A 25731-nucleotide genomic window follows, 5' to 3' on the forward strand; every position below is an offset into this window, starting at 1 on the left:
CCTCACATACGTGAACTTCTACACATGACGCCATCCTCCGCATTCTGGTACTAGAAGTCCTTTTCGTATCGTATTTAATTGTTAACAAATATGCAGTACAAGACAAGTTCATATCATCTTTTATATAGCTTGATATTTTTCTTTTAGATTTTAAACATTATTGATGACGATTTGCAAAAACATGAGCGCTACACTCTCAATTAATCAGAAGCATTTGAGCGTCAATGAGAATCATTTTGGCGGCGTTGTAGAGCGAAACCGTTCACGGTAAGTTAACCCAAAATGCGCATTTATGCCAAATAATTTTTCATTACCAAAGCAATATTGTACAACTGTCTAACGTTGAGATTTTTCGCATCAACTCGCACTAATTACGCTCATTTATTGTCAATAATAACAAAATTACAATCATTAACCAACATTTGTGACGCGCCTGAATGTAATGCCATGCATAGATCGGAACGGGCCTCCAGCTTGGCACTGCCGCACAACTCCCTCTTGGACTTTTATGATAAAGAGCAGGAACAATGCAGCTCGGTGGCATTGTTGCCGACCACTGTCAATGTGGTTGTGCGTCGGCACTCGTCGCACTACTATCCAATGCTAGAGGAGAAGCACACGTCGCCGTTGCAGCAGCAACAGCAACAACAGTCATTAAAAACACATACACAAATGCAAATGCAGACAAGACAATTAAATGCGATGACCGCAAATGGTGGCGCGCTCCCAACGCTGACCGTTGCCATTCCCGAGTTGCCGCAATACAATTATAATCATAATAAAGCTGGTCAATTGGCGATGCAGGACATGCAATCGATGTCATCATTGCCGCTTTCAAGCCTTGTAAGTACAATGAATGCAACTGGCCAATTGCAGAGAAGCCATTCCACGCACGCACCAACACGCACTCACGCACACACCTACACACGAACAAACTATGCCGATCACCCAGTTGATGATAATGCGAAAAACTACAATAACGCTTTTGAATACTCTGCAACTGCTGCTATACACACACAGTCACATATATGTACATATATGACTTCAAAGCACGTTTGCCGCACGTAACCGACGCACCCAGCATTATTCCTGGTAAACACTTGAGCAGCGCCTACGAACTTTATAGCAAAAGTATACAACATTTTTCAATTTACGTTCCACCGAGTGATAACTAGTATTAGTTGGATAATCCTTCTTTTAAGGGGTTTGTCATTCTGAGCACTTGCCTCAAGTGTGTGTATTTTTCTTTTAGTGATCATAGCAAAACCCATATCTTACCTTCTAATGAGTGTGAGGAATTGGCCTGCAACTTGTTGAATCGTCTCTCAAATAGTTCCTGGGATTAAGTTAGTTTAGAATCCACATCTCTGTTTTGAGTGTCATCAACGCGACTTATCGCCCACATGATTTTTAATTTAATTTAATACAGAAAAAACGAAAATATTTACCGTGATCCTAATTTAATACCAAGCATCGAGATAAAAACTTTGACTTTCGAATTTTTTCGTTACTTTTGTTCGCACATATTCCGCTCAATGCAGGTCTAAGTAAACATTTGTTTAATAAGGATACTTAATGGCCTGAACTCAAATCAACAATGATTCCAAAGTCATTAATCACCTTCAGGTACACGCTGAGCTCCAATACATACAAATAAACGGAATGCTACTATACTTACATACATAATAAAGCTATGCACACCATCAGATTTTCAAATGCGTGCGCTAACACAAATCTCCATTTCAACATACACACATACATACATACATACATACATACATACATAAGTAAACATATTGATCTGTATGTGAAATGCAATTCTTCATTCACGCATCATTGTCCATCTTTTTATTCGTTTGATTTCAGGTGAATGGCAAAGAGAAAAAAGTTTTCACATACAATACGGTGACCAACAGTGCCAATGGTGCCACCAAAAACCAACCTATGAACTTGCCCAACACAGCAGCCCACACAAGTATTGTACCGGATACACCACCTCCACCCGTCCCGAAGCGAACATTTCGTGGCAATTACGCTTGGAACGCAGCAATTGATTCGCCTACGCCCACGTCCGCAAGTCAAACACCAACCAAAGATAAACAACACATCAGTGCTGGCACCGCTTTTGTTTATCCACCGCAAACCCAAACCCTTTCACCCGGCCATCGGCTACATCAGCAACAGAGTAATACGGTTTATTACAACACGGGCGTTGGTGGCGGAAACGTAGGCGTAGAACCGACACAAATACAAAGTCAATCCATGCTTGTTGACCTGGCTACACGTCCACTATACGTGGATTCAGGCCTGGATGCCGGCGGTATTTCAGATGATGATCGGATGAGTTTGGAAAATTCTGTATTTGATGAGTCGTTGACATCGACACCTGTCAAGGTCACCAAGGGTGCGTCCGAAGGTACGGGAGGTGGAAAGTTACTAAATGCTGCATTCACAGCAAAGACATTGGTAGCTTTTACTGGGGACTTGAGCAACGCTGCAAAACGTGCAAATCGCTCGTCCAGCAGTACGGCTGACTCTACCATCACCATCTCTTCTGGCTACGGTTCAGGTCATAGTGAACGTTTTGCCTCCTCTTCGACTAGTGCGGACTTCCGCAGCCGTTTCTCATCTGTTGATACACAATCTTCAATCGATAGTTGTCCAACAGAGAAGACGAGCGAGTCCTCTATATCCAAAGATTACTCTAAAATGGAACGAACATTGCTTAACGATGCTATAAACGATTACAATAACTTAAATAATAATGAAACTCGCAGTCATGTGGGTTGTAATATTTTGGTTGGCAATAACAATGTGCCCCCTAGTCGGCACTCTCCAAATGCGAATACCCAGATGAACAATGGATTGGTGCAGCAAAAACCCCCTATAGTTCCAACACGAAAACAGTATCCAGATGTAGCAAAGATTCCGCCACCCTGCAGTAAAAATAGTTCACAGCAGTCTCTACATAGCAGCGGTTGTGGCAGCGGCAGTGGTAGCGTGGGCAGTAGTAACGCTGTCTCCACGGTGTCGGCTTCCACGTCCACCTCCTCTACGGTGTCTGCTGGTTCGGGTACTTCTACGGGTTCTCTGCTGTCAGGTTCGGCCACTACATCGAATAATGCCATTTCACCGCTTACACACAACGCAGCCAATGTTTATCAACAGTCAAAACGTCCAGTACCGCCGATACCGCCAACGCGCGGTCAAATTAGTTTCGATCATAACATCAATAATGGCACGCAAATTGAAGCCACACCGGCCGCATCGAAACCACCGACAGCACTAAGCGTTCGGAACAAGCTTGGTAAAAATAAACCTCCCCCTATCGTTTACCCAAAACTACATCAACGGCAGGACTCCAATTTGTCCAGTGACAGTTTTTCCGTCACTTCCAGTCCTGGTTATAACTCAAAAAATCTTATGGATGTACCGTTACTTCAGAATGCATCACGCATCAATAAGAGCGGTGCGGGTGCGGGTGCGGGTGCGGGTATGGGTATGGGTATGGGTATGAGTGTTCGGAATCCGGATTTAGTGGATGGTTTTAATTTAAATGGATCACGATTTGCTGCGCTAACATCTAGTGGAATTGGAAATCCTGTGCTACCACCTCCACGTAACAAATACAGCTGCCGTCAGGATTCAAATATTTCCAGTGATAGTTTCAGTCAAACTTCCAGTCCAAGTTACAATACAAAGCAAATGGAAGCTCCTTTATTACCCTCGCTCTCTGTAAAAAGGTTGTGCGGCGGTAAGTAAACCATTTTGATAGAACATAAAACACCATTGAACAGAACCAAATTAAGATTGTATCCTGAGATATGAGCAAGTTGAATAAAGGGTCTAATGAAAAGACTAATTTTCCAGATATGAATTAGAGAAAGCGCAAGGGACACCTATAATTCAAAGTAGTATCCACTTACTTAATGAATTTGAACCAGTTCCGGTGTAAAACCTTGTTACTCTGACACATATATTGATCGAATTTTACACTCAAAAAGCCAGTAACTGTTTTCAGCTGTTCAAAAATTAAGATTCATAAAGCGGACCCTTTATAAAATTACTTATTTACTGAAGTCAAAACCAAATTTTGAATTTAATTGAAATCGGTACTAAGAAAACACGTGGTTCGTTTCCCGAAATGGAGAAATCAACAAAAAAAAAAATGCATTAATTTTCATTAGGATTTTGCAAAAATCGAGAAAAGCTACATTCGACTAATTACTGATACAAATTAATAATTAATAATAATATTATAATAATGTGGCATTTTATGTACACCATCATCAACAATGTAGTTAATTTTCGTTTCTTTTCCAGTCCCGGCGCCAATTGTTTACAAACAAAAACTGCAAAATGAAACCATCGAAGAGATGGAACAATCGGTTCCTATGTCGCCACTTACCAAATGCGTGTCCACTCCGGCTAGTCTACAAACAATTGTACGATTCCAAAATGGAACCCCCAACACGATGTCACTACAGCATCAGGTAAAGATTTAACTGAATTTTATAACACTCACTACTTCATACGATTCTATTTAGTTTTGGCTGCAAAGTTTCAAGAAAATTGAATAATCTAGAGCTCCGTTTGTTTCCTAAATTTTTGTTTACTTTAGCAGATTATTCATCGTCGCAAAAGCTCCAATCCTTATATCACCAATGGTCGACTGAAGTTTCGTCTCTGGCAAGTATTAGTAAACGCATTCGCTTTATTGGTGATTGCTGGTGGCTTGGCGGCATATTTCAATGCCTATCCAACCATAAAATTTGTCAATAAAACGATTATAAACACAGTCCATGTGGAGGATACATCGATTTATGGAAAGAACCCTGCACCCGGTACTTGTTTACCTATCATAGTGAAGTTTTGCCAAGGTCCACAAATCCCCTACAACTACACCGTGTTCCCCAATTACATTGGGCATTTCGGGCAACTGGAAACTCAAGTGGTAATACCTTCTGTTACATATTTTCATCTACTTTTACTTAATGATTACCTACAGGATCTAGATGCCTACGATGCACTAGTGGATGTGCGATGCTACGAATTAGTCTCACTGTTCCTCTGTACCCTATTTGTACCGAAGTGCGGTTCGACCGGAGCAACTGTGCCACCTTGTAAAACCTTGTGCACCGAAACTATGCGACGTTGTGGTTTCTTCTTTGATGTGTTCGGCCTCAGTTTACCTGAATATTTGAATTGTAAGCTCTTTAAAGATTTCGAAAACCCCGAAGACTGTGTAGGACTCGACCAAGTGCGTGAGGTGATGATAGCATCGACGAACCCCAAATGCGATGGTTTTCAGTGTGATCAAAATCGTTGCTTGCCCAAAGATTACGTATGCGATGGTCATTTGGATTGTAACGACCAAACAGATGAGGCCAAATGCGAACGGTGCCAAAAGGATGAGATCTATTGTGGCGATGATCGTTGCATAGGTATAAATCACGTATGTGACGGCGTTATCGACTGTCCTTATGGGCAAGATGAACGAAATTGCAGTAAGTAAACATAGTATCTACAAGGTTAAGTATATAGTGGGCATCAGACAATGGGGCGAGTAGGGAAACAAAAGACTTCATACTTAATTAACCTCCTTTATTTACGAAAACACGGCTACCAACGAGGTGGTCTTTATGGTGTTATTCCCTTTATCTACCCGTTAGCTCCAAGCTTCACTACGTGCTTAGTAGAGTATAGTAAAATTACCAAGATGAAATACATTTGCTCTTCTTAACAGTTCGTCTAAGCGATCGTAATGGCGATTTAGGGAAAGGCATGTTGGAATTCTATCGCATAAGCACACAAATGTGGACGCCAGCTTGTGTTAAAAACTGGGATCGCGCAGTATCCCCTTCAGCTGTATGCTCTATGTTGGGTTATAGTGCCGTTAACGCCACGAGTGTGGTAACACTCAAAACACACCGATCGCTTATGGCATCCATAAATGTATCGACCGATATTTGGAATATGTATGCGAAAAAACATTCAAATTTGATGCAGGAATTCTCAAGTTGTTCACCCGACGAGGATTATCCAGTTGCTGAATTAACTTGTACTAATTACGGTAAATTTCAAAAACAGTCAAAAATAGATTTTTCATTGCAATTTTGAAATGTTATTTATATTTTAGAGTGCGGAAAAGTTAAACGGGGACGCCACAAGCCATCTCGCCGCATCATTGGAGGATCACAGGCCAACCCAGGCACTTGGCCATTTTTGGCCGCAATTTTAGGAGGACCTGAAAAAATATTCTACTGCGCGGGAGTTCTAATTTCCGATCAATGGGTACTCACAGCGTCGCATTGCATAGGAAAGTAAGTGATTTTTAGGCATGTGGCATCATGCACATACCATATTCATACATGTATGTAACTAATTTCAGTCATACCGTCATTGACCTTGAAGATTGGACCATACAGCTTGGTGTAACGCGCCGAAACTCCTATACATACACGGGGCAAAAGGTTAAAGTCAAAACAGTTATACCACATCCGCATTACAATTCCGTAATCACACATGACAATGACATAGCACTATTTCAAGTAAGCTAATCACATGCTAATTAACGACCGAAAAATAGTTCAAAGCCATATTAATATAAATACTTATGCTCTATGCTTTCAGCTGGCCACTAGAGTTGCATTCCATGAGCACTTATTGCCTGTTTGTCTGCCGCCACCCGGAATTAAACTGAAACCGGATCAAATGTGTACAGTGATCGGTTGGGGAAAGCGGGACAATAAAGATCGTAAGATAATGATTCATTAGTATTTTAGCTATACGATTTAAATTTAATGTAATATTTGTATGGCTTTGCCGTGTTGTCTTCACCTGATGGAGTTCATTTGCTAAGTGCAAAAGGAGTAGTTATCGTTTAGGATAACCGTGCTTGTCGCAAATTTTAATAAACTCTGCGGCCTCACTATCGATACCCCCTCCAGTGCATCATACCGTGAGGACCCTAGATGCTTACAGCTAATGCAGGAGAAGTGCACAAGATATGCTCCATTGTTTCCCTGGTGCCCTGCTTTAGGCATTTCCTGCAGTCTTCTCGATCTGTCAGCCCCATCTTGGGGCGTGTGATGCCACCAGACTGTGACCAGGTAGTATTCCCTTCATGCTCCTACACTCTCTCCTGACGAGTGCCAAAAGGAATGCTGTGTACTGCCGATCTACCGTTTTGCACATGACTTTTGCAGTTTTGCACCTTGGTAGCTCGTTCCATCGGGTTTTGATTCTCTTTACCACATTTTTATCGGGGTCGTGGTATAGACAATGTATGGGTTTCCCAATGTTTTCTGATGTTAGCCATTTTCACCATTCTTGGAAATCTCGTCCACTATTTCGTAGCCCTTTGATTTCGATGCTGATTTTCCACTATTCGATATGAGTTTACTGCCTTGTTTGCTGCTAGGCTGTCTATGTTTACTTCTTCTTGCCCAGTTGAAAATTGGGGTCATGTAATCAATGTTTGCCCAACCACCATTACCCACTGAGCTATGCCCGAAGGTTCTCTGTATAAATTCTCCTGCAGCCAGTAGTTGTTTAGCCGATATTACTAGGTGGGAAATTTAGTGCCAGTTCAAGAGCCGCTTTTAGAGTTGTTCTAAACCCTTTCCATTAACTGCTGGTAGGTGAATTACCGTACGCCCGTCCATCAGACTACTGCACCGTACAGCTGAATTGGTCTAACTATAGCTGTGTAGCACATGTGCATGTGAGAGGGAGAGAGCTCCTAGGTTATGTCGAGCATCTACCTGCACGCATATAAAGCATTTCTGGCTTCCTCATCTCGTTCAAAAGTATGAAGAAATAATAGATCATCACTGTGAAAGCTGTTGTAGCTTTTATTCACTTAAAGCAAGTTCTAAAAAAACCAAACCATCGGCAAGACAGAGTCTACGTCAATTTATAAAACTTAACTTATAAATATACGTATTTCAGCAAAATCCACATATGAACCAATTGTGAATGAAGTGCAAGTCCCGATTATTGGCCGTCAGCAATGCGATGTTTGGCTTGATAATCTGACAGTGTCCGATGGAATGATATGCGCCGGCTACGAGGAAGGAGGCAAGGATGCGTGCCAGGTATGCTTACAAAACTACAAAACAATAAAAATATACCGAAATAAATATCAATTGATTTAATATTAACAGGGTGATTCCGGAGGTCCTCTCTTGTGTCCCTATCCAGGAGAAAAGGATCGTTGGTTTGTGGGTGGCATCGTATCGTGGGGCATAATGTGTGCACATCCGAAATTGCCAGGCGTATATGCGAATGTAATCAAGTATGTACCATGGATACAGGAGCAAATGGCTAAATATTCAAAACCTGAAAATGAAGAGAGGTTGTCCAAATATGATGCACATCCAGGCGGACCAGATATTCTCTCGAACATAGCAACTGGACCCGTACGCAACAAAAAACCATATCACAATCAGAATCGCAGTCCAATGGACATTGATTACTACGACAATTATAAGAAGACCTAGATTAAACATTCACATTAAAAGTAAAAAACTTAAAGAAACCAGCACAAGAAAGCCATTATATTGTAAGTGAGGTGTTCAATAAACCATAGAGAGAGAGAAGGCAGTCGAAATGTACGAAAATAAGTACATTGAATTTTGATAGACAATAATACACATATACATAGATACTATATGTAAATTAGGTATAGAGAAACATTTCTACAAAGTGTTAGACAATACAGTTTAGTTGCGACTCGTTTGTATTTAACAAACAACAAATATATTCATATCCTTGTGGCATATTGCCATTTGAAAAATGGAATATGTTTACATAAAAAAATTAAATTTAGGCAAAGAGTGTATAACAGCTATGCTTATACAAGTACTACAAGGTTTTTGTAATACATTAGTATTAGAGGGCACACTTTTGATGGGATAACCATGCACACACATATTATAACCGAAGAAGTCAATTTCCGAATTTAAATGTCAATTGGATACAAAGTTCACAGCGTTTCCTTGAAGGGAACCATAGAAAATGTGACAAAATCCGTGAGTGTCAACCAAATACCAGCACATACATACCTACACACAAACATGCTATATGCAACAAAATACAGAAAGTATTTTATATTTGTACATCATGTGTACATAGTTTTATATCATATTTTTAACAATTAGCTATTTATTCTTGACATAACTTTGAGGTTTTGTACTCGTAGTAAAGTAACGGGCAAAGTGCGTACTTCCTCTGCGACAGCAAAGTTGCAATTGACGATTATGATTTATTTTCAAATATACATATACATATGTATATACACATATCTACTTCTGTTATCAATGCTAACATTTGACATGTATGGTTGTATGTATGTGCCAGTGCGGCGACTCAAAACGGAAGTAAATCATAAAAATTATTCTAATTAAAATATATCCACTCAACTCAAGTATACACTCACACCCACATACATATATCTACATATATGTATTAAATATTTATACACACACATTTATATGTTACATACATACATATATGTAAAACATGAAATTGTTACACGTCTATTAATTAGCAAATGTACACAGAGAGCTCATTTGCATAAATACCTACACATATGCATATGTACATACAAATATGGTTATGATAAAAAACAAAAAAAAAAAACAATATTTTTTATAAGCAAACGGAAATATATAGTTAATTTTTATATGTGTACACGTATAAAATGTGCAGTAAAGCTATTATCCTTGCAAAAGTAAACCACACAAATTATGAAAGAAAATACATACAAACACATAAAGAAAATTAGTAAATTTAAGACGCAGCAAGTGCATAGATACAAATATTATACGTATGTAGTAGTGCGGTATGTAGTCAATGACTGTAATATTGTTGTGTGAGCAAATGTTCCAAAATAAATAACTACAATAATGAAATAAGCTAAAGAGTGGAAAAGTTACATATACCACATGCATTCATACTCTACGCACATCCACACAATCATATGTATGTATACCTATAACGAACATACATACTTACGCGTTGTGTTATCTGAATGAATATGCCTATTAAATGTGTGAACTATGTATGTTAATAAAAATTGAGACAATAAAATAAAGTTCAAAACCGAACGGGGTGAAATGGAATGCAGCAAATAAAGACAATGTACCGAAGACAATAAATTTGTAATTTGTAGAATGTGTTGTATTATATAATAAGGTATAGTGATGATTTTAAATAGATTTATACATTAACAAATAATTTACGTGCAGACGCACATGCATGGCTGAGGTCTAAAAAAATTTAAAATTTAAAATTAATTATTTTTAATTTTGAAATGCGAGAAACAATTGAAAATTGATTTTTGCGAAACAACAGCACTGTAAAGAACTAAATTTTTAAGCGAATATCTAACTAATGCTGAGAGAACAATTTAGATTATTTGAATTACGAATCGCTTTTTAATTTTTTTCCCTCGAAAATATTTACAAATTATTTTAGTTTAAAATAAACATATGGTTTTAAATACCTATTATTTTCAATTAAAAGACAATAAAACAAGCAGAAACTTATTGGGACACACAAATATTAGTGCGGCGTGTTGTTGTAAGCTTCTATTTAGTAAAATAATGAAATAAAACGAGAAACTAAAAGAAATATATGCATGGGTTTCAGCTTTAACAATATGAAATTAATTAAATATATACATGCTGTCTATATATACATACATATACACGATATATATAAAAGCTAATTTAGCCATACATACATATACTATTTACAATTAGATGTTAATGTAATTACGTAAAAGGAATACATAGTATCATGTGAAGCTGCAACCACAGTCTATAAGTAATAACCAAAGCTGATTTTTACCTCACTCAACCACATTCTTTTACGCACCAATGCCATTATACATTTGTACATGCACTCTACATATGCATACAACTATATGTTTTAGAAGGAGCATCTTTATACTATATATAAAAATCACGTGTCACGTTGTTTGTCCGCCATGGACGCCTAAACTACTGAACCGATTTTAGTAAAATTTAGCACACTGTGTGCAATTCGAACCAACTTAGAAGATAGTAGTAGTAGTAAAAACAATACATAATTAAAAAATACAGTGAACGCTCTATTAAATGGACAATATCTCTCTTAAATGGACAGAAAGGCTGGCAACCAGACATTGGGAAAGCAGCCTTAAATTCGTTAATATTTCCACTTAAATTTTTTTCTATGAACATATTCAAAATTAGATCTAAACTACAATCCCTGGGATTCTTATAATAAAAAAATATAAAACTTTCACTGTGCTGAAGAGCTTATCATATAAATAATAGTATAAAATGTATACCACAGCAACGCGTGGCCGAGTCCCCTAGTATGAATATAAAATATTGTAGTAAATGCATTTTCCAAGAAACAGCTATAGCATTTTGAAATTAATTCTTTTTTAGCACTCCCTGACATTTCAGTTTTTGTCCTAAAACGAGTTCAACGCAGTTGAAGTATACATCAGATGACCTGAGCATTCATACAAGTGCCTTATGGCTTTTGTGTTGCTTATACGACATGGTGTACTGCTTTCAAGCTCAGTAAACTTGTAAGAATGGTCAGTACACTTGATGTCTAATTTATAATTGATAGCCCAAACTTGATGAAAGAACTTTAACTTTTACTTTTACTTAAATAAGCCTGTGTAAGTTTGGGAACGAGAAATCAGGAAAATTTTAATTAAGTGGCTTTTCCGTTTATTATATGTATGTATATAAAAGGGTATGTACAAATGTAAAAAGGCAGTGCACACATACGCACATTCACACAGCTTTATAATTTCGAACGAAGTGTTGTATACTTGAATTTATATATACACAGCTAAATATATACATACATATTATGTATAAAGCATACATACATAATATATTTAGTATAATCTATAACACATGCAAAATCTACGGAAGCAGCAATATAAAAAGAATGAGAATATTTACTATTTTGAAATGATTTGATGTGTGAGGCAAATTTAATACGATTTAATTCAAATAACAATAACAAAAATAAAATAGATTGTTTGTTTGTGATTAAAACCCATGCTGAATATATACATACTATATATGTCCGTAAGTGTGAGTATATGAATAATATACGCAGCATATAACCAATAAAAGTAGAAGTCAGACACATACATATATACATTCATATTTACCTACAAGGGCGGTAAATTTACCTGCATATATACTATTTGCTATCACACACACAACTAATACTCCAATTAGCGCAAGTACTATGTATGAATATTTACACCCTTAGCGAAGAAGAATAAAATTGTAACTAAAGTATAATATACCAAAAGTACATGTTTATATGTTAGAAATTGTAGACAATACTATTTGAACGCATTTGCGGAGCAAAATAATGCGAAAAGAAGAAATGCGTGCAGCAAAAGCTTACCATGCATATTTCAGAGATTAAATAAAATAAAAAATATACAAAAAAAAAACAAATACGACAATAAAACATGTTATGTACAATCATCCATTATAAACAAAGACACATATATATATATATATATATGTACAAAAACGTACATGTATTGTTATAGCTATAGATATAATATACATATACTTATATATACATACATGAATATCATAAATGAATATACATATGAATATAAAATATTGTATTAGACTAAAATATGAAGCAAACATACAAGTAGTGAATGCAAAAAGAAAACAACTTAATGTGATCATTCTGATAAAGTCAAAAACTGCTTTACTTTTATACTTTGCATACATACGACATACGAGACGAAGTCGAAATAAAGGTGAAACTATAAATCTTATAGTATTATATACATTGGTAGTTTAGACAACAGTGGAAATAATATGCTTACATATATACACTTCAAAACGCAAAATTGTATGTTGAAGCACAGCCAATGCATACATACATACATATGTACTTATACACAACAATTTTATTTAATTTTAGTCTGAAATCCCTTAGTTAAGCATTTCTTTTCTCTTACTTACCCATTCGTGCAAACTTATGTTAAAATCGCACATGCATACATATCTATGCAGAACCTACGTGCATATAACGATATATAGTATGTACAATATTTGAATATCAGAACGTTTACAATTACTATTCCACAAGTTTGCAACTAAAATAAGCACTACAAATCATATTATTTTTATAAGAAGTTCAACTATATTGACTAAAAATTATTGTATTTGTTTCTCAACCAATCGCACTTGTTAAAAATGCACAAATACCAAAAATCGGATGTAAAAAGAAGTCAAAATTATTAATCATTATCAGTTATGCAACAATTCCAAAACTATACAAAAAATATGTATATATACATATGTATACCTATGTTCTATGGTAAATCTGAACTGATTGCCTTAACTTTTTTATTTTTTGTTGCGAGTTTTCGCATTAAAGCGACCAAAAATTCCACATGAGCTTCAGAAGTAATATTTTTATTTGTCTGTTCGATTTGTAATATGCATGTTCTTAGAGGTAGCGACATAGAATCAGAAAAGAATTTCATTAATCGCAATTTTATTTTAACACAAGTGATGACAATAATATAAAATAAGAAATGCTTTGCAATATATTCTTTATTAGAAACAGTGCTTGAGTGACTTTAAAAATGCGTATGTATGTGCATATTCTACATAAAAATTTATACAAATTCAATGATTAAACCGCTGTTGGTACACCTGCTTGCATTAATAATGAAATATGAATAGCTATAACAAAGTTCAGAGCGAAAAAATAGATACATGACAATGCAAGTGATAAGAGAACACAAAACCCAAATTAACGCATACTTTAATGCAAAGAAAATAATAATATGTGTATCTATGTATATAGATATAATACGTACATACCTATACATATACCATATATGAAATAAAGGAATAAAACTGAATATATACACACATAAATGTTAATACAAATAAATAAATGGCACAAATAAATATTGTGTTTTTAATGAAAGACAATTTTCTTTTTGCTGGAAATCATTATTTAATTTTAAATTTTTTTCTATAAAATTCTTTAAAAAAAAGCAGTATGTGTAAAAAATTACCACCCATTAATTCCCAAGGGCGCCTTAAATTTATGACGCACCTGTTACTATTTATAACCCGAATATGTGAAAAACAACAAGCCATATTAATAGTATATTTGTAAAAATAACATATGTACATTGTTCCGCAAGCGCGTCTCACATTTATGAGACAGATGTCACAATTAATTTCCCAAATATTTGAGAGCAACCCGTCACATTATTAGTGTACATGTGTGCATGCATCGCTTGTGTATTTTTGAACCGTGTTTCTGAGCAAGTTTATAACATCCCGCTGATTAGGAGCTTGTATAACAGCTGTTCCAGACACAATCATATTCGCGCCAGCCTAAAAAGATTTTTGTTTAAAGTTTTTTTGGTTTTAAACTTGGACAAGGTATAATTGCTTTGCTCGATTTTGAGGATGCATGATTTTGAACTAATGACTGAAATCCAACTACGATTTATGTTTTCTTTTTTAACTTTTGGAATCCTTTCATCGATTTAAACAGTTATGCTTGTAAGTGAGTGAATGATATAAAACTTACTTTCGCACAAGTTTCTATTGTATTTGGACCAACTCCCCCGTCCACCTCTATGTCTAGATTAGGGTAATGATTACGTAGCCGTTCCACTTTTGGCATCATATTTGCCATAAAAGATTGTCCTCCAAATCCCGGTTCAACAGTCATAACTAGAACAACATCGGCCATATCAACGTATCGTTCAACTACTTGAACCTTCATATTTAACATACAAAAAACAAGTTGTTCATATACTTTGTTGAAAAAATATACATGGCGAATAACGTACCTCAGTGCCTGGCTTCAGAGCTAATCCTACTTTCATTCCTGACTCACGTACTTTTCGGCAAACATTTGCAACTTCTTCCATAACTGGTTCTATATGGAATGTATAAAGATTTACACCGGCATCAGCCATAGGTTCAATCCATTGCTGGGGGCGGGACACCATCATATGAGTTTCGAAAAAATCTTTCTATTTATAAGAATTACATACACGTATAAAAAGAAAGTATCTTTAATAAAGAAGTTGGATATACCTTAATTTTATTCCTTAAGCACTTGACTAGCGAGTGACCAAAAGTAAGATTTGGTACAAAGTGACCATCCATTACATCAAGATGGAGATAATCTGCACCATTATCTAGCAGTTTTTGCGATTCGTTAGCCAAGTCAGCTAAATCAGCATTCAATATTGATGGACCTATTTTCGCTTGAACAGGCATTTTAATAACTATTAATGTATATATATTTTCTAAACGGAATGATTTTGAATCAGTAGAAGAAATAAGATATGGATCGGTCAAATTTAAGGGTCGAAACTGTCATCAAAACGTGCAATTGATTTAAAGACCGGTTCACAATAGAGTTTATCAAGAGTTGGAAAACGAACCTATAAAAATATACATAAAAACCAATTTGAAGAATATCAAATGCATTTTTATTAATTTAAATAATATAAACTTTCATTTCAGCTTAAACATATTTTGAGAATCTAAAAGTTTTTTCTTTAATAAGATAATCTCTAAAGAAAGTGAGAAATCCAATTTTATAGTTCTTCTTTCTCTTTTGTAGAGTCATTGCTGGTGCTCCATTCACCGGAATATTCCTTATTTTCAATTGTGACTCCTTTGCAACGCGTTTGTTTTATTAAAAAATCTTTAGCATCCCAAGCTTGAGAACCGTCCTTAAAAAGAAATATAGCTCTATTATCATCCACCATATATCGTTCAGCTTGTATATGATTGTTCCAAAGACTTGTCTGCCACAACTTAGTAATTGTGTCAGCTTCTTCCCGTGTTGGATCTCCATCCACAGAAACGAATGTCATAAGTGTACGCCCTTTTTTAGAAGCTTTTAACAAATCTTCTGGATTTTTACTATCGAGATTTGATAAGTCTATTTTTGGCTGAGGACGCAAGTGTTCAGGCAACTCATCGGGTTCTAATGGCTCTTCATCTTCCTAAAACATTTTCAAGCAAAGTTATATTAATATTTCTTTAATAAAACAATTAAAATACAAAAATTTCGCTAACCTCCCATTGGTCCAGCAGTCGTTCCATGTCAGCATCTGTAAAATCACGAATGTCTTTTTTTGCCCACTCAGGTTTTTTGTCATCTTCAGCCTTTTTTGTTAAAGTTCTAGGAACTAACGCCACTAAAGCGATTAAAAGCAAAAGCCGCATAGTTTACAAAATTTAATATTAATTTTACTCAAATGTTCACAAGCCACACGTAAACAAAACAATACCCATATGCACGGTAGAGTTGTACCATGCCCATATGTATGAACAATCCCACTCGCTAATATCAAAATAATAATTCACAATTGTCATGTACACAATATTATAATTTTGAGTACAACCCATATATTATAATAGGTTTAATATTGATATATAAAATTTTTGATTATAACTGCATAAGTTTTACCAGCTTCTTTCTATGTTATTGGATTTCGATTTCAGAAATATTAATAAATAAAAAGTTCGTATTCAAAAATACTTCGTATCAATATTGTGAATAGTGGTGTGTTCAGCACTTGTACTCAGTTACAGCGTCTATGATATTAATTTGAATTACTCTATATTTATTAGTTGAAAAATTATGTTATTAAACAATTTTGGTGAACCCGTGGCTTTGGAGGAATTCGCAGAAAAACATTTGGTATGCATTTCTATATTATTATTTTCTCATAATTAATTTCTTTTTCATACAGGATCGAAATTCACCATTATTGCTGTCCAGCTCTAAACTTTTAAACAATTTTCCAGAGGGTTGGTGTGGAACTGTGTATTCTACCCGCCGAATTATTAATGAATCTAAAGAACTTATGGTGATAATATTTTAGTAAATTTAAAAACTTTAGTGAATTAAAATATATTTAATTAAGTTGCTTAAATCGACATCACCAAATCGTATCGGAGAACTAGAAGAAAATAAACCAACGGTGCTAGACCTGCCAGGAGATCCCCTTATTACTGTAACTGCATTTCCTTGGACCAAAGAAAAAGAGGAGCCGAAGTTAATTTTTCTTATTAAGGGTATACATTCCAAATCCCTATATACTCGTAATATTACTTTATATATTTTTTTTGCATTCTAGATCAATATCTAACACGGATATGTATAGATACATTTACCAAAACCTTAAACAGTATTATATCAAATGATATTTTGCGAGGTTTTATCAAAGAAGGGATAGATGTAGTTCACTTTAACGACAAGTTTGCTATGGGATCTAATCCTAAAGATTCGAAAATTCAGCACACTTGGTCCAGTCTACATTTGTTGACTTATCTCATTCGTCCAAAAAAAATATGCGGATTTTCCGAAACGACACTTCCCAAATATATTACCCAGTGTTGTAGTAAACTTGATATTAATAAATGTGCATATTGAATTTTAAGAATAAATGTTTATATTTTATTGATGTAACTATTTACTTTATTCTTCATTATGTATACGCATGCAAGTTCAGATGTTAAGAACACGTTTATAAATAGAGAAGTATTTTTCATCTGCGTTCATTCTTAAGATTGCTAGAACGTGTTGCTCCAGTGCGTCCGCCTCGGTTTGGCTTGCTACTTTGTGATTGCGCACCAGTACCAGCAACAGTCACTGCTTGTGTTGTTTGTTGCACTGAAGTACTAACGCTTGTATTACCAGGCATTTGACCACTTAATCCGCTAGTAAGTTGTTTTTGAGGTGTTTGTCCTATTTGCTGAATGTTACCTGCCTTCGCCGTAGTTGTACTACCTGGCTGTTGAATGCCTCCTCCCAAAGAAGTTCCAATCAACCTTTGTCCTACTTGACTCGAAGTTACAATACTACCATTACTGCCAGTTTGAGACACTTGTTGCGTAGGTGCTACAACACTAGTAGTATTTGATATGACAGTTGGACCCGTGGTGACACCTGTATTTGGCAATAACTGAGTATTCCCAACAATACCTCCTAGACCCTGTGACTGTTGTTGCTGTTGCTCAGGTCGTTTGGGTTCACTCATATTTATTTGTTCGTTAAAAGTCATACAAAATTCTCCAATTTTATAAACTTCTCCATTTTTTCCAGAATATAGTGTCAAACAGTGGCGCCAAATTGATGCATATCCCTTTGTTAACTTGATAATATCACCGGGTGCTATAAGTTTGCCCGGTTCATCCCAAATGGACACATTTATGCAAGCAGAATGGTCACCAACTTTAAAATTCCGCACCTCTCTATTTTCTTTAGTTACAGTGGCGGTTCCAATTTCTAATACTATGAAAATCACATTGATGTTTTTTAATCCAGGTTTAATATCTTTTATAAGTATGCTGCATTCACCATTGTACATTATGAATTTTTTATTTTAATATTTTGCTAATATGTAGGGTAATAAACAAACAAATGCCACTTATTGTCAAAAGTAACCCCGCAGTGTTGTTAAACGTTCATTAAGAACTGATTTCAAATTCAACAGCTGGAATGCATTAAACTGGTATGACCGAAAGTATTCCTGCAAAATGTTAGTTGTTCATCAAGATACTGAAAATAATAAAAGCTATATATTAAATCGCATTTTATGAAATCTTGAGTTACTTCAAATTATGTGCTTTATTCCATGATATATATTGGGAAGTTAGTATTTGCATCGCATATTCGAACAAGCCTTAACGAGCACAGCGCCATCCATTAGTGAAATAACTAATTTCAAATCGCAAAGTATCTTTATAATAACTTCGAAATTTAACATTTTCAATACAGAAATTTTTATTTTTATTTTAAAAATTTCATTGAAATATTAAAAACTGTTCAAATTCTTGCGTTTTAATAAAGCAGATTATTTAGAAAATAGTAATGATTTAAACTCATAATTATTATCGAAATTTTGTCTCCGAATATTTTCGAAGATTTTTCGAAATGCCACAGTTGACAAGTTTCTGCATCTAAGCCAACATCCACCATTTTTATGAATGAACAGAAATTACATTAATTTGTAAATAATTTGTTCGAAATATCATTTTATATAAAAGTAAATCCTGTGAAGTTCAGTTTAATTGTGTTAAAATAATGGCGACCAATGAAATGCAACGAGAAGCTCTAACCGCTGAGTTGAAAACAAAATCCATTTGTCGCTTCTGCCTCACCCAAGGACCAGACGATCTAACTAACATATACGCGAAGGACGCTCCAGTTAAATCATTACTTCCACTGCCAGTAGAAATAATGGCGGTGGCATCTATTGAAGTAAGTAATCTATTTGTCGAGTGAATTTAAAAGCGAACATCCTAAGTACGTAAATTATGTTTTTCGGAATCATAGCCATTGACTGAGTTTGGTTTGTTTCTAAATAACCAATTTTGTTTTGATCTGTGCTAGTGTAACACAACCACATAGAAATATAAATAAATGCGCGCTTTAATGGACCATTTTGAAAAAAAAAAAAATTATATATAAAATATTTTGAAGAAGACGCCAAAAATTGCAAATCAGTTTGCGATTGAAGTAATTTTTAACAAAGACATACGAAGTGGTTAACAAAACAACCGATACATACATATATGAATAGGCCTTCGTAGGTGAAGAACAGATCTTCCCCATAATACTTCCAATCCAAGTGGTGTGCATACGAAAACTTTAGGCAAACTTCAGTTTTTTAATAAATAAAAATTTCATTTTATCAAACAATAATTTGATCTGTATCAAAGACGCGCACCCATCAAGTATTTCAATCAAATGGCGCCACTAACCTCTTGCAGAAATGAAACACCTCTGTTTAATTCAAGTCAATTCAATCTTACATTAAAAATACAATTACTTTCATTTGTATGTTATTCGAAATATAATAAATTTCAGTAAATGGCAAAATTAAAGCAGTGAAAATGGGAAGCAGTTCAGTCTCTGCATTTTAATACACTCTTGAGGTGTTTGTATGCAGTTGCACAAATTAATGATTTCTTAATGATTATGTATGTATCAACTCCTTTCAGTTCAAAAATAATGTACCATCTGTGTACAATACTACAAAAATACCTTTCTTTTTTCAATCGAATTGCACACTCCACTATTTGAAGCAGGTGTTCAAATGTTAATGTGTAACTTATGTTGTTTTAGATGGTTTGTCTGTGAAGCGCAATATACGCGTTAACATCGAAGTAACGCATGGAATTTGTTTCTGCTGATGCATTATCGGACAATCTGGAACACATGATTCAAAATCGACAGCAACACGCTGATTAACGAATGTTAGTAATGTCAGTATATCATGTTTTTTGCCATTCTTATTGAGTTCTTCCACTAGTGATTGCATAAACCAAGAGCCATTAGTGGTGTTGCGCCATGAGTAGAACCCAGGTATGGTGGAATAGGCAATGAGAAAATCAGCGTGTACAGGAATTTTGTAACTCATTGATGTTTCGCCATCAGTTTCGGTTCTACACATCATAACCCCAGGATCAAAATGGTCACCTTGACAAGCTTGAATAAAAAATAATTTAGGCTTTCCGGCCAGAGTGGGGCAAGTATGAGCCGAAAAATAGTGCCAAATTGTATCTAATTTGTATTGAACGTCCTTTGCGTAGAGATATCCATGTTCACCATGTGATAATATAGCCACCACGACGCAGTCATTATCAGTATGATCTTGAGACGCAGCTATAAAAGAAGATGTTGATAAAATATTTGAATACTATAAATGTAGAATTTTTTTACCATGGTCCACATGCTTTAAAATCTCTCTCAGTTTACAGTCTTTAAAAGTGTTTACTTCGAAGTGCAATTTCTTCAGAGCAGCACTAAGATTTTCACAGTCTACATTGGTTCCTTGCCGAGATTTCAGAGATGGTATATCAAAATTTTCATGATTAAAAATTAGAGCAAGGCCCCGATTCTTATGATTCATATTATATTGGCTAGCGTGACGCTCAGTGGGCATATGCGCAGTATATTTCTGGAATCTGCAACAATAAAAAATTATTAGACCACAGGGCTTATCACATATATATGTATATACAAATATTATTTATAGATAAAAAGTTCAATTTGAAGAAGCTTGGCAAAAGTTTTTTGGCAGACAAAAAAATTGGTTATTTATTTTTATTTCATATAATAAACCGTAAGTTTAATACTTGTAAAATTTCGATTATATTTTTTATAAAAGCTGTAAGAGAAGGAAACCACACCGCGTAAAATTTATATCACTAAAGCGAATATCAAAACAGTCCCAATACGTTTTTTATTGTGAAAATACTTGAATTAACAATATTAATCAAAATTTTAAAAGCCAAATTTGAATATAAGATTGGATAACATAGGTATCAACAAACGATATCTATGTTTACACGCGGCATCAAAACAAACATAAAATTTAAAAGATATTGCACCATTTTGAAGGAGTTGTTGAAAATACTATTTATCTACATTTTCAATACATACCCTGCACTAACATCTTCACCTACTCCACTGCTGCCTTTATTATTTCCAAATGAATTAATTGCACCAGCAATGGGTTTCTCTCGTCCCGTTGGTTGTGCATCTATTTTATCTATACTTTGCATCAACATGCTTGCATTTTCCATTCTCCTTATGTATTCGTAGTTTATGGCAATACACTCGTCCGTCATCACGTTATTTCGATGCGATTACTAGAACACAAGGGATATTTCCTTTTAGTCGGTTTTTCCTTTGACTAACCTTTCGTATAGCGCTACTTTTTAATTTTGATTGATATTAAAAATCTGCGTAGTTTATTTTTCCTTTGTAGGTAAGTTATAGTTGAGTGACCTAAAGCTAGGTAATGCTTTCAATAAAACTGCAGCACTTATTGTATTCGGTGTATCTCGCTCCTGCGCGCGGCAGTTATTGCTTTGACAAAATTTTTTCGTTTAATTCATTTCCAATTGAAATATTTAATCAATGATTAGTCTTAATAAAACAATTCTCTACCATAAATGGATATACCACTTTTCGTGCATTGCCGTACGTAATTTAACTTGAGGTCAGTACATTTATTACTAAACTGCACTTCCACTACTCGACTGACTACAAAAGTCTAAGGTACAAACAAAAGCAATAGCAGACTGCAAGCGAATTTAAAAACAAAGAAGAATGACCAAAAACTGACAAACTGATAATATTTATAAATATACGTTCTCTGGATAAACGTGAGACGCCGTGCAATCTTGGAATCGGAACAGAACAATGCCAGAAAACGACTATTTTTTTGGAATTTTGAAACAGTGCTGCGTTTCTTAGCAATTTTGTTATATAATATACTAGGGTACTGGAAAATAGGTTCAATGGTATGTGGTTATAATTATACACAGAAAACGTCCATCCAAACCTTTGCGTATAATAATTTCTTTGACTACTTTACGCTACAGTTACACGATTAAGAACTTGCTTTCAAGTTGCACACACAAACCACTTGTTAACACGACTAGAATGAAAAAATTTGATGGTTGAAAAATTTGACAGGGTTAACCAAGACTCCTTTCGGTAAAGAACTCTTAAGTGCCGTTTTCTTAATGTCTGGTTAATCTGTCGGTCAAGTTTTAGATAACTTAACAAAGACTAACAAGATATTGAGAAAACGGGCCTAATTGCGCTTCCAACATTTAGGGCTTTACGCATGACTCGGCGAAAATTTTTTAGTTTTTAGTTACTATTCATTTGGTTCGCTCTGTGACTGCAAATTCAAAATGAAAGGAATATGGGAAACATCCGGTATTGTAATTAAATTGTAAGATTGTAATATTCTGTAAAAACGGTCAATTAATTAATAAGTAGATAGATGTAAAGTTACGTTGAATAAACGTAAAAATCGGTTCTAATTATATGAAAATTTATCCGGCCTACAAATGTCACCTTAACAGAAATTTAGTTATCTACTATAGCCATTTAAATTTCCTACTACGTTAAATAATTTATTATAATTTCAATACGTGCTCCTTTAAAAAAAAATAATGGAAATAAATATTTTTAGGTTTTTCTCAATGACGGGATGCCTTCTTCAGTTTGTTTGAAATGCCGATTGACATTTGACTATTGCTATCGTTTTAAACAAATGTGTAAAAAGGCGGAAAATCTGTTGAGTCAAGTTCCACTTTTGGGCGAATGGCCTTCTCCCTTAATGAAACCAATAATACCGCCAGAACTTTTACAAAAACAATTAACTACACACAAGGAAAATAAAAAACCCATTCAACAAGTGAATTATCCTACTAGTAAGGAGCAATCTCAACAATCATCACAGTCGCAACAAAGTTCTATAGTTATTTCGAAAGTAACAAATATTACACCGTCGAGTTTGTCAGTATCAACGCCCAGAAAAATTCTTAACTCAAACCCGGCTCCGCTTCCAGAACCACCAGTACCAGCTCGTATGAAAAAGAATAAAAATGTAGAGACATTTACTTTTCTTACAAAAGTAGAGAACAATGAAGAGATTTCATTTGACGATGTACAACGCTTAATAGCTTCTGAAGATGGCGAGTATACCAAACTGGAGCCTCAAGACTATGAAGTCACTCCAGCAAGTACTTTTACAAACATAATAAAGAAGAAACCTAAACTTCTAAATAAATCCTCAATGCGCATACTCAATAAAGAAGCTGACGTAGATGCCGAGCCACGACTCAAGCTACCGGAAGTAAAGCACGACGAGGACGGTAACGTTTCTATTGTTACCGAAATATTGGATCCTAATGAGCCGTATGAAAATGAATCAGATCCTATAAAGAACGCAGCACCTGTGAAGACAAATGTTTTTCCATGTCCACACTGTTCCCGTACATTCCCTCTACTGCAACTGCGTGATATCCATTTAGTAAATCACACACGTGAACGACATTATCCATGCACAGACTGTGACCGTTCATTCTTCTCTAAGTATGATCTTCAAAAACATACAGTTATACACACGGGTGAACGAAAGTACAAGTGCACTGTTTGTGACAGAGGATTCACTAGACCAGCCCTTTTGCAAAGGCATGAAAAAATACACACAGATATACCTAAGTTTCTTTGCGTATTCTGTGAGAAAGCATTCTTGTCGAAGGATGCTATGGAAAAGCACGCTGAGCGACATCGGAAAAACCGTCCCTTTAAGTGCAAGGTGTGCTCTAAAGCATTTGCCTTTAAACAAGGCTTGGAACGTCATGAGGTAACTGAAATTGTTTTTCGTGCCATTTTAGACTCGATAAATGTAATGTATGTATTTTAGGTGGTACATTCGAGGGAACAGCCTTACCCTTGTCAATATTGTGACCAAAGTTTCTGTACACAATCGAAATTGGCCCGTCATTTGGTTGCACATGCAGGTGACCGGCCTTTTCCATGCAAGTTTTGTCCGAAATCATATTTGCTTTCACATCATTTGTCGCGTCATATGCGTACTCACAAGGAAAGTGTTGTTATGTACTCATGTAATGAATGTGACCAGGTGTATAGGACCTGTAACGAACTCGTTATGCATTCAACCGTACATGCTACCGATACGTTGACATGCCCTCTCTGTCAACAAGTGTTCGAGGATGTAGATTCAGTGACATCACACATTATGGAGCATGCCAATAATGAGTCGTTTCCTTGTGAATTCTGCGATTTAATATTTCTTACATATAATGAACAAAATTATCACGTTAAAAGTGCACACGCTTCTGATGTAGCAGCATATAACGAAGATGAAAATAATACAAAACGAAAGAAACATTGTAGCGATGAAGAATTTGAAGAAACTATTGAAGAGTTTCTTTATGATGACGATGCTGAGTTGGATATTAACACAAATCAAAGTAAAGCTTTTTATATACAAATGTATATTTTTTTAATTTGATTAAATTTTCAGGCGTCAATAATGAAAAGCAAAAGAACTCTGAGGAAACTAAAATGGCTAAAAATGAAGATGAGGAACAGTATGAGACAGAGTATCTAAAGATAGAGGAATTCGGAAGTGCAGACGAGGAAATGGTTGCAGAAGTCTTATCTGAGATAAACGATGACCAAGAACCAGCTTTAAAAAAAAGTAAAGTTAACCCTAGCAAGGAAAAGGTGCAAGTTCTTGAAAATGAAATCATTCCAATGCGACGTAAAGGCACCAACAGAAACTCTCAGAATGCAGAACGCAGCACATCTCAGAAATCAAGGATTATTGTAAATCAGAATTTAGTGTCCAGAAGAGGTAGGCACAGCACAGTTTCTATTACAACAAATGAGAAGAATGCGCCGAACGATGATAATAAAGATGATACCCCTACATCTAGCCAAAATTCAAAGGGCTTAGAAGCTCCAGGCTCAAGAAGTAAGCAAATTGATTCTAAAGCTATAATACCTAAGAAAGATGGAGTATCTCCAGTAAAAACTTACGAGAATATTGTTAGAACGAAAGCAGGTGAAAAGGGTGTTCGGGTGCAAAAAATTGTAACAAAAGCTGAAGCTGCTGCTATGGTTAAAGATGGTCGTATACGAATTAATGAAGGAAAATTTATACCAATCAAGAATGGAAATTCCCCAAAGTCATCGAAATAAGAATGATAGAATATATTCTTCATACAAATATTATTAATTGGAATATCGTCTTATATAAAAATATACTTACACAATGTCATTTGTACGTTCCAAGTACATTAATTATTATCAGTATTTGTATTATTTATGAAT

General features: G+C 35.2%; 7 protein-coding genes across 8 annotated transcripts in view; 3 read left to right on the forward strand and 4 right to left on the reverse strand.

Annotated features, from left to right (window-relative positions):
* Positions 1–10648, forward strand: part of LOC108974473 — a 49514-nt gene extending 38866 nt beyond the window's left edge. The window contains exons 2-13 of the mRNA XM_018942328.1: positions 148–267; positions 456–843; positions 1867–3754; positions 4324–4493; positions 4625–4954; positions 5009–5507; positions 5747–6073; positions 6140–6323; positions 6392–6551; positions 6634–6757; positions 7954–8099; positions 8169–10648. Of these exons, the coding sequence (XP_018797873.1) occupies positions 164–267; positions 456–843; positions 1867–3754; positions 4324–4493; positions 4625–4954; positions 5009–5507; positions 5747–6073; positions 6140–6323; positions 6392–6551; positions 6634–6757; positions 7954–8099; positions 8169–8504 (4656 nt within the window). The 5' untranslated portion in view covers positions 148–163 and the 3' untranslated portion in view covers positions 8505–10648. The remainder of the gene's footprint in view (positions 1–147; positions 268–455; positions 844–1866; positions 3755–4323; positions 4494–4624; positions 4955–5008; positions 5508–5746; positions 6074–6139; positions 6324–6391; positions 6552–6633; positions 6758–7953; positions 8100–8168) is intronic.
* A 3508-nt stretch (positions 10649–14156) lies between these two features.
* On the reverse strand, positions 14157–15423 carry LOC108974485 (ribulose-phosphate 3-epimerase). Its single transcript, XM_018942344.1, has 4 exons — positions 15132–15423; positions 14882–15067; positions 14617–14808; positions 14157–14417 (listed from the first exon to the last, which is right to left on the reverse strand). The coding sequence occupies exons 1-4, from the start codon at positions 15315–15317 to the stop codon at positions 14292–14294; spliced, it is 690 nt and encodes a 229-aa protein (XP_018797889.1). The 5' UTR covers positions 15318–15423; the 3' UTR covers positions 14157–14291.
* Positions 15424–15509: 86 nt separating this feature from the next.
* LOC108974486 (LDLR chaperone boca) lies at positions 15510–16388 on the reverse strand. Its single transcript, XM_018942345.1, has 2 exons — positions 16128–16388; positions 15510–16054 (listed from the first exon to the last, which is right to left on the reverse strand). Exons 1-2 carry the CDS (start codon positions 16275–16277, stop codon positions 15641–15643), a joined length of 564 nt encoding a protein of 187 aa, XP_018797890.1. The 5' UTR covers positions 16278–16388; the 3' UTR covers positions 15510–15640.
* Positions 16389–16622: 234 nt separating this feature from the next.
* LOC108974522 lies at positions 16623–17526 on the forward strand. The gene is made up of 4 exons (XM_018942416.1): positions 16623–16755; positions 16808–16924; positions 16982–17132; positions 17195–17526. The coding sequence occupies exons 1-4, from the start codon at positions 16696–16698 to the stop codon at positions 17488–17490; spliced, it is 624 nt and encodes a 207-aa protein (XP_018797961.1). The 5' UTR covers positions 16623–16695; the 3' UTR covers positions 17491–17526.
* On the reverse strand, positions 17487–18607 carry LOC108974521 (SOSS complex subunit B2). Its single transcript, XM_018942415.1, has one exon. The coding sequence runs from the start codon at positions 18425–18427 to the stop codon at positions 17606–17608; it is 822 nt and encodes a 273-aa protein (XP_018797960.1). The 5' UTR covers positions 18428–18607; the 3' UTR covers positions 17487–17605.
* A 378-nt stretch (positions 18608–18985) lies between these two features.
* On the forward strand, positions 18986–25707 carry LOC108974523 (zinc finger protein 221). The gene is made up of 4 exons (XM_018942417.1): positions 18986–19320; positions 23057–24235; positions 24296–24866; positions 24920–25707. Exons 1-4 carry the CDS (start codon positions 19144–19146, stop codon positions 25597–25599), a joined length of 2607 nt encoding a protein of 868 aa, XP_018797962.1. The 5' UTR covers positions 18986–19143; the 3' UTR covers positions 25600–25707.
* LOC108974525 (caspase-1-like) lies at positions 19849–22477 on the reverse strand. Of its 2 annotated transcripts, XM_018942419.1 has the most exons (4): positions 22415–22477; positions 21508–21716; positions 20785–21029; positions 19849–20727 (listed from the first exon to the last, which is right to left on the reverse strand). In XM_018942419.1, the coding sequence occupies exons 2-4, from the start codon at positions 21693–21695 to the stop codon at positions 20174–20176; spliced, it is 987 nt and encodes a 328-aa protein (XP_018797964.1). In that variant the 5' UTR covers positions 21696–21716; positions 22415–22477; the 3' UTR covers positions 19849–20173. The 2 variants fall into 2 exon arrangements, with proteins under 2 accessions (XP_018797964.1, XP_018797963.1); XM_018942418.1 differs by lacking the exon at positions 22415–22477 and having other exon boundaries at positions 21508–22204.
* Positions 25708–25731: the final 24 nt, after the last annotated feature.

This window comes from Bactrocera latifrons, unplaced genomic scaffold, assembly GCF_001853355.1.
Source record: "Bactrocera latifrons isolate USDA-ARS-PBARC rearing strain unplaced genomic scaffold, ASM185335v1 scaffold_56, whole genome shotgun sequence".
Lineage (NCBI taxonomy): Eukaryota > Metazoa > Arthropoda > Insecta > Diptera > Tephritidae > Bactrocera > Bactrocera latifrons.

What these genes read in the sequence shown, in the direction of transcription:
- LOC108974521 (XM_018942415.1), bottom strand. Translation starts at nt 18,427, where the DNA reads ATGTACAATGGTGAATGCAGCATACTTATAAAAGATATTAAACCTGGA.
- LOC108974525 (XM_018942419.1), bottom strand. Translation starts at nt 21,695, where the DNA reads ATGACGGACGAGTGTATTGCCATAAACTACGAATACATAAGGAGAATG. An exon ending in GGTGAAGATGTTAGTGCAGG is followed by an intron (nt 21,030 to 21,507) that starts GTATGTATTGAA and finishes TTATTGTTGCAG; the next exon opens with ATTCCAGAAATATACTGCGC. An exon ending in TTTAAAGCATGTGGACCATG is followed by an intron (nt 20,728 to 20,784) that starts GTAAAAAAATTC and finishes CTTCTTTTATAG; the next exon opens with CTGCGTCTCAAGATCATACT.
- LOC108974486 (XM_018942345.1), bottom strand. Translation starts at nt 16,277, where the DNA reads ATGCGGCTTTTGCTTTTAATCGCTTTAGTGGCGTTAGTTCCTAGAACT. An exon ending in GACTGCTGGACCAATGGGAG is followed by an intron (nt 16,055 to 16,127) that starts GTTAGCGAAATT and finishes AAAATGTTTTAG; the next exon opens with GAAGATGAAGAGCCATTAGA.
- LOC108974522 (XM_018942416.1), top strand. Translation starts at nt 16,696, where the DNA reads ATGTTATTAAACAATTTTGGTGAACCCGTGGCTTTGGAGGAATTCGCA. An exon ending in ATGAATCTAAAGAACTTATG is followed by an intron (nt 16,925 to 16,981) that starts GTGATAATATTT and finishes TATTTAATTAAG; the next exon opens with TTGCTTAAATCGACATCACC. An exon ending in GTTAATTTTTCTTATTAAGG is followed by an intron (nt 17,133 to 17,194) that starts GTATACATTCCA and finishes TTTGCATTCTAG; the next exon opens with ATCAATATCTAACACGGATA.
- LOC108974485 (XM_018942344.1), bottom strand. Translation starts at nt 15,317, where the DNA reads ATGCCTGTTCAAGCGAAAATAGGTCCATCAATATTGAATGCTGATTTA. An exon ending in CTCTGAAGCCAGGCACTGAG is followed by an intron (nt 14,809 to 14,881) that starts GTACGTTATTCG and finishes TTAAATATGAAG; the next exon opens with GTTCAAGTAGTTGAACGATA. An exon ending in CAATAGAAACTTGTGCGAAA is followed by an intron (nt 14,418 to 14,616) that starts GTAAGTTTTATA and finishes AAATCTTTTTAG; the next exon opens with GCTGGCGCGAATATGATTGT.
- LOC108974523 (XM_018942417.1), top strand. Translation starts at nt 19,144, where the DNA reads ATGGCGACCAATGAAATGCAACGAGAAGCTCTAACCGCTGAGTTGAAA. An exon ending in AAGGCTTGGAACGTCATGAG is followed by an intron (nt 24,236 to 24,295) that starts GTAACTGAAATT and finishes TATGTATTTTAG; the next exon opens with GTGGTACATTCGAGGGAACA. An exon ending in GGATATTAACACAAATCAAA is followed by an intron (nt 24,867 to 24,919) that starts GTAAAGCTTTTT and finishes TTAAATTTTCAG; the next exon opens with GCGTCAATAATGAAAAGCAA.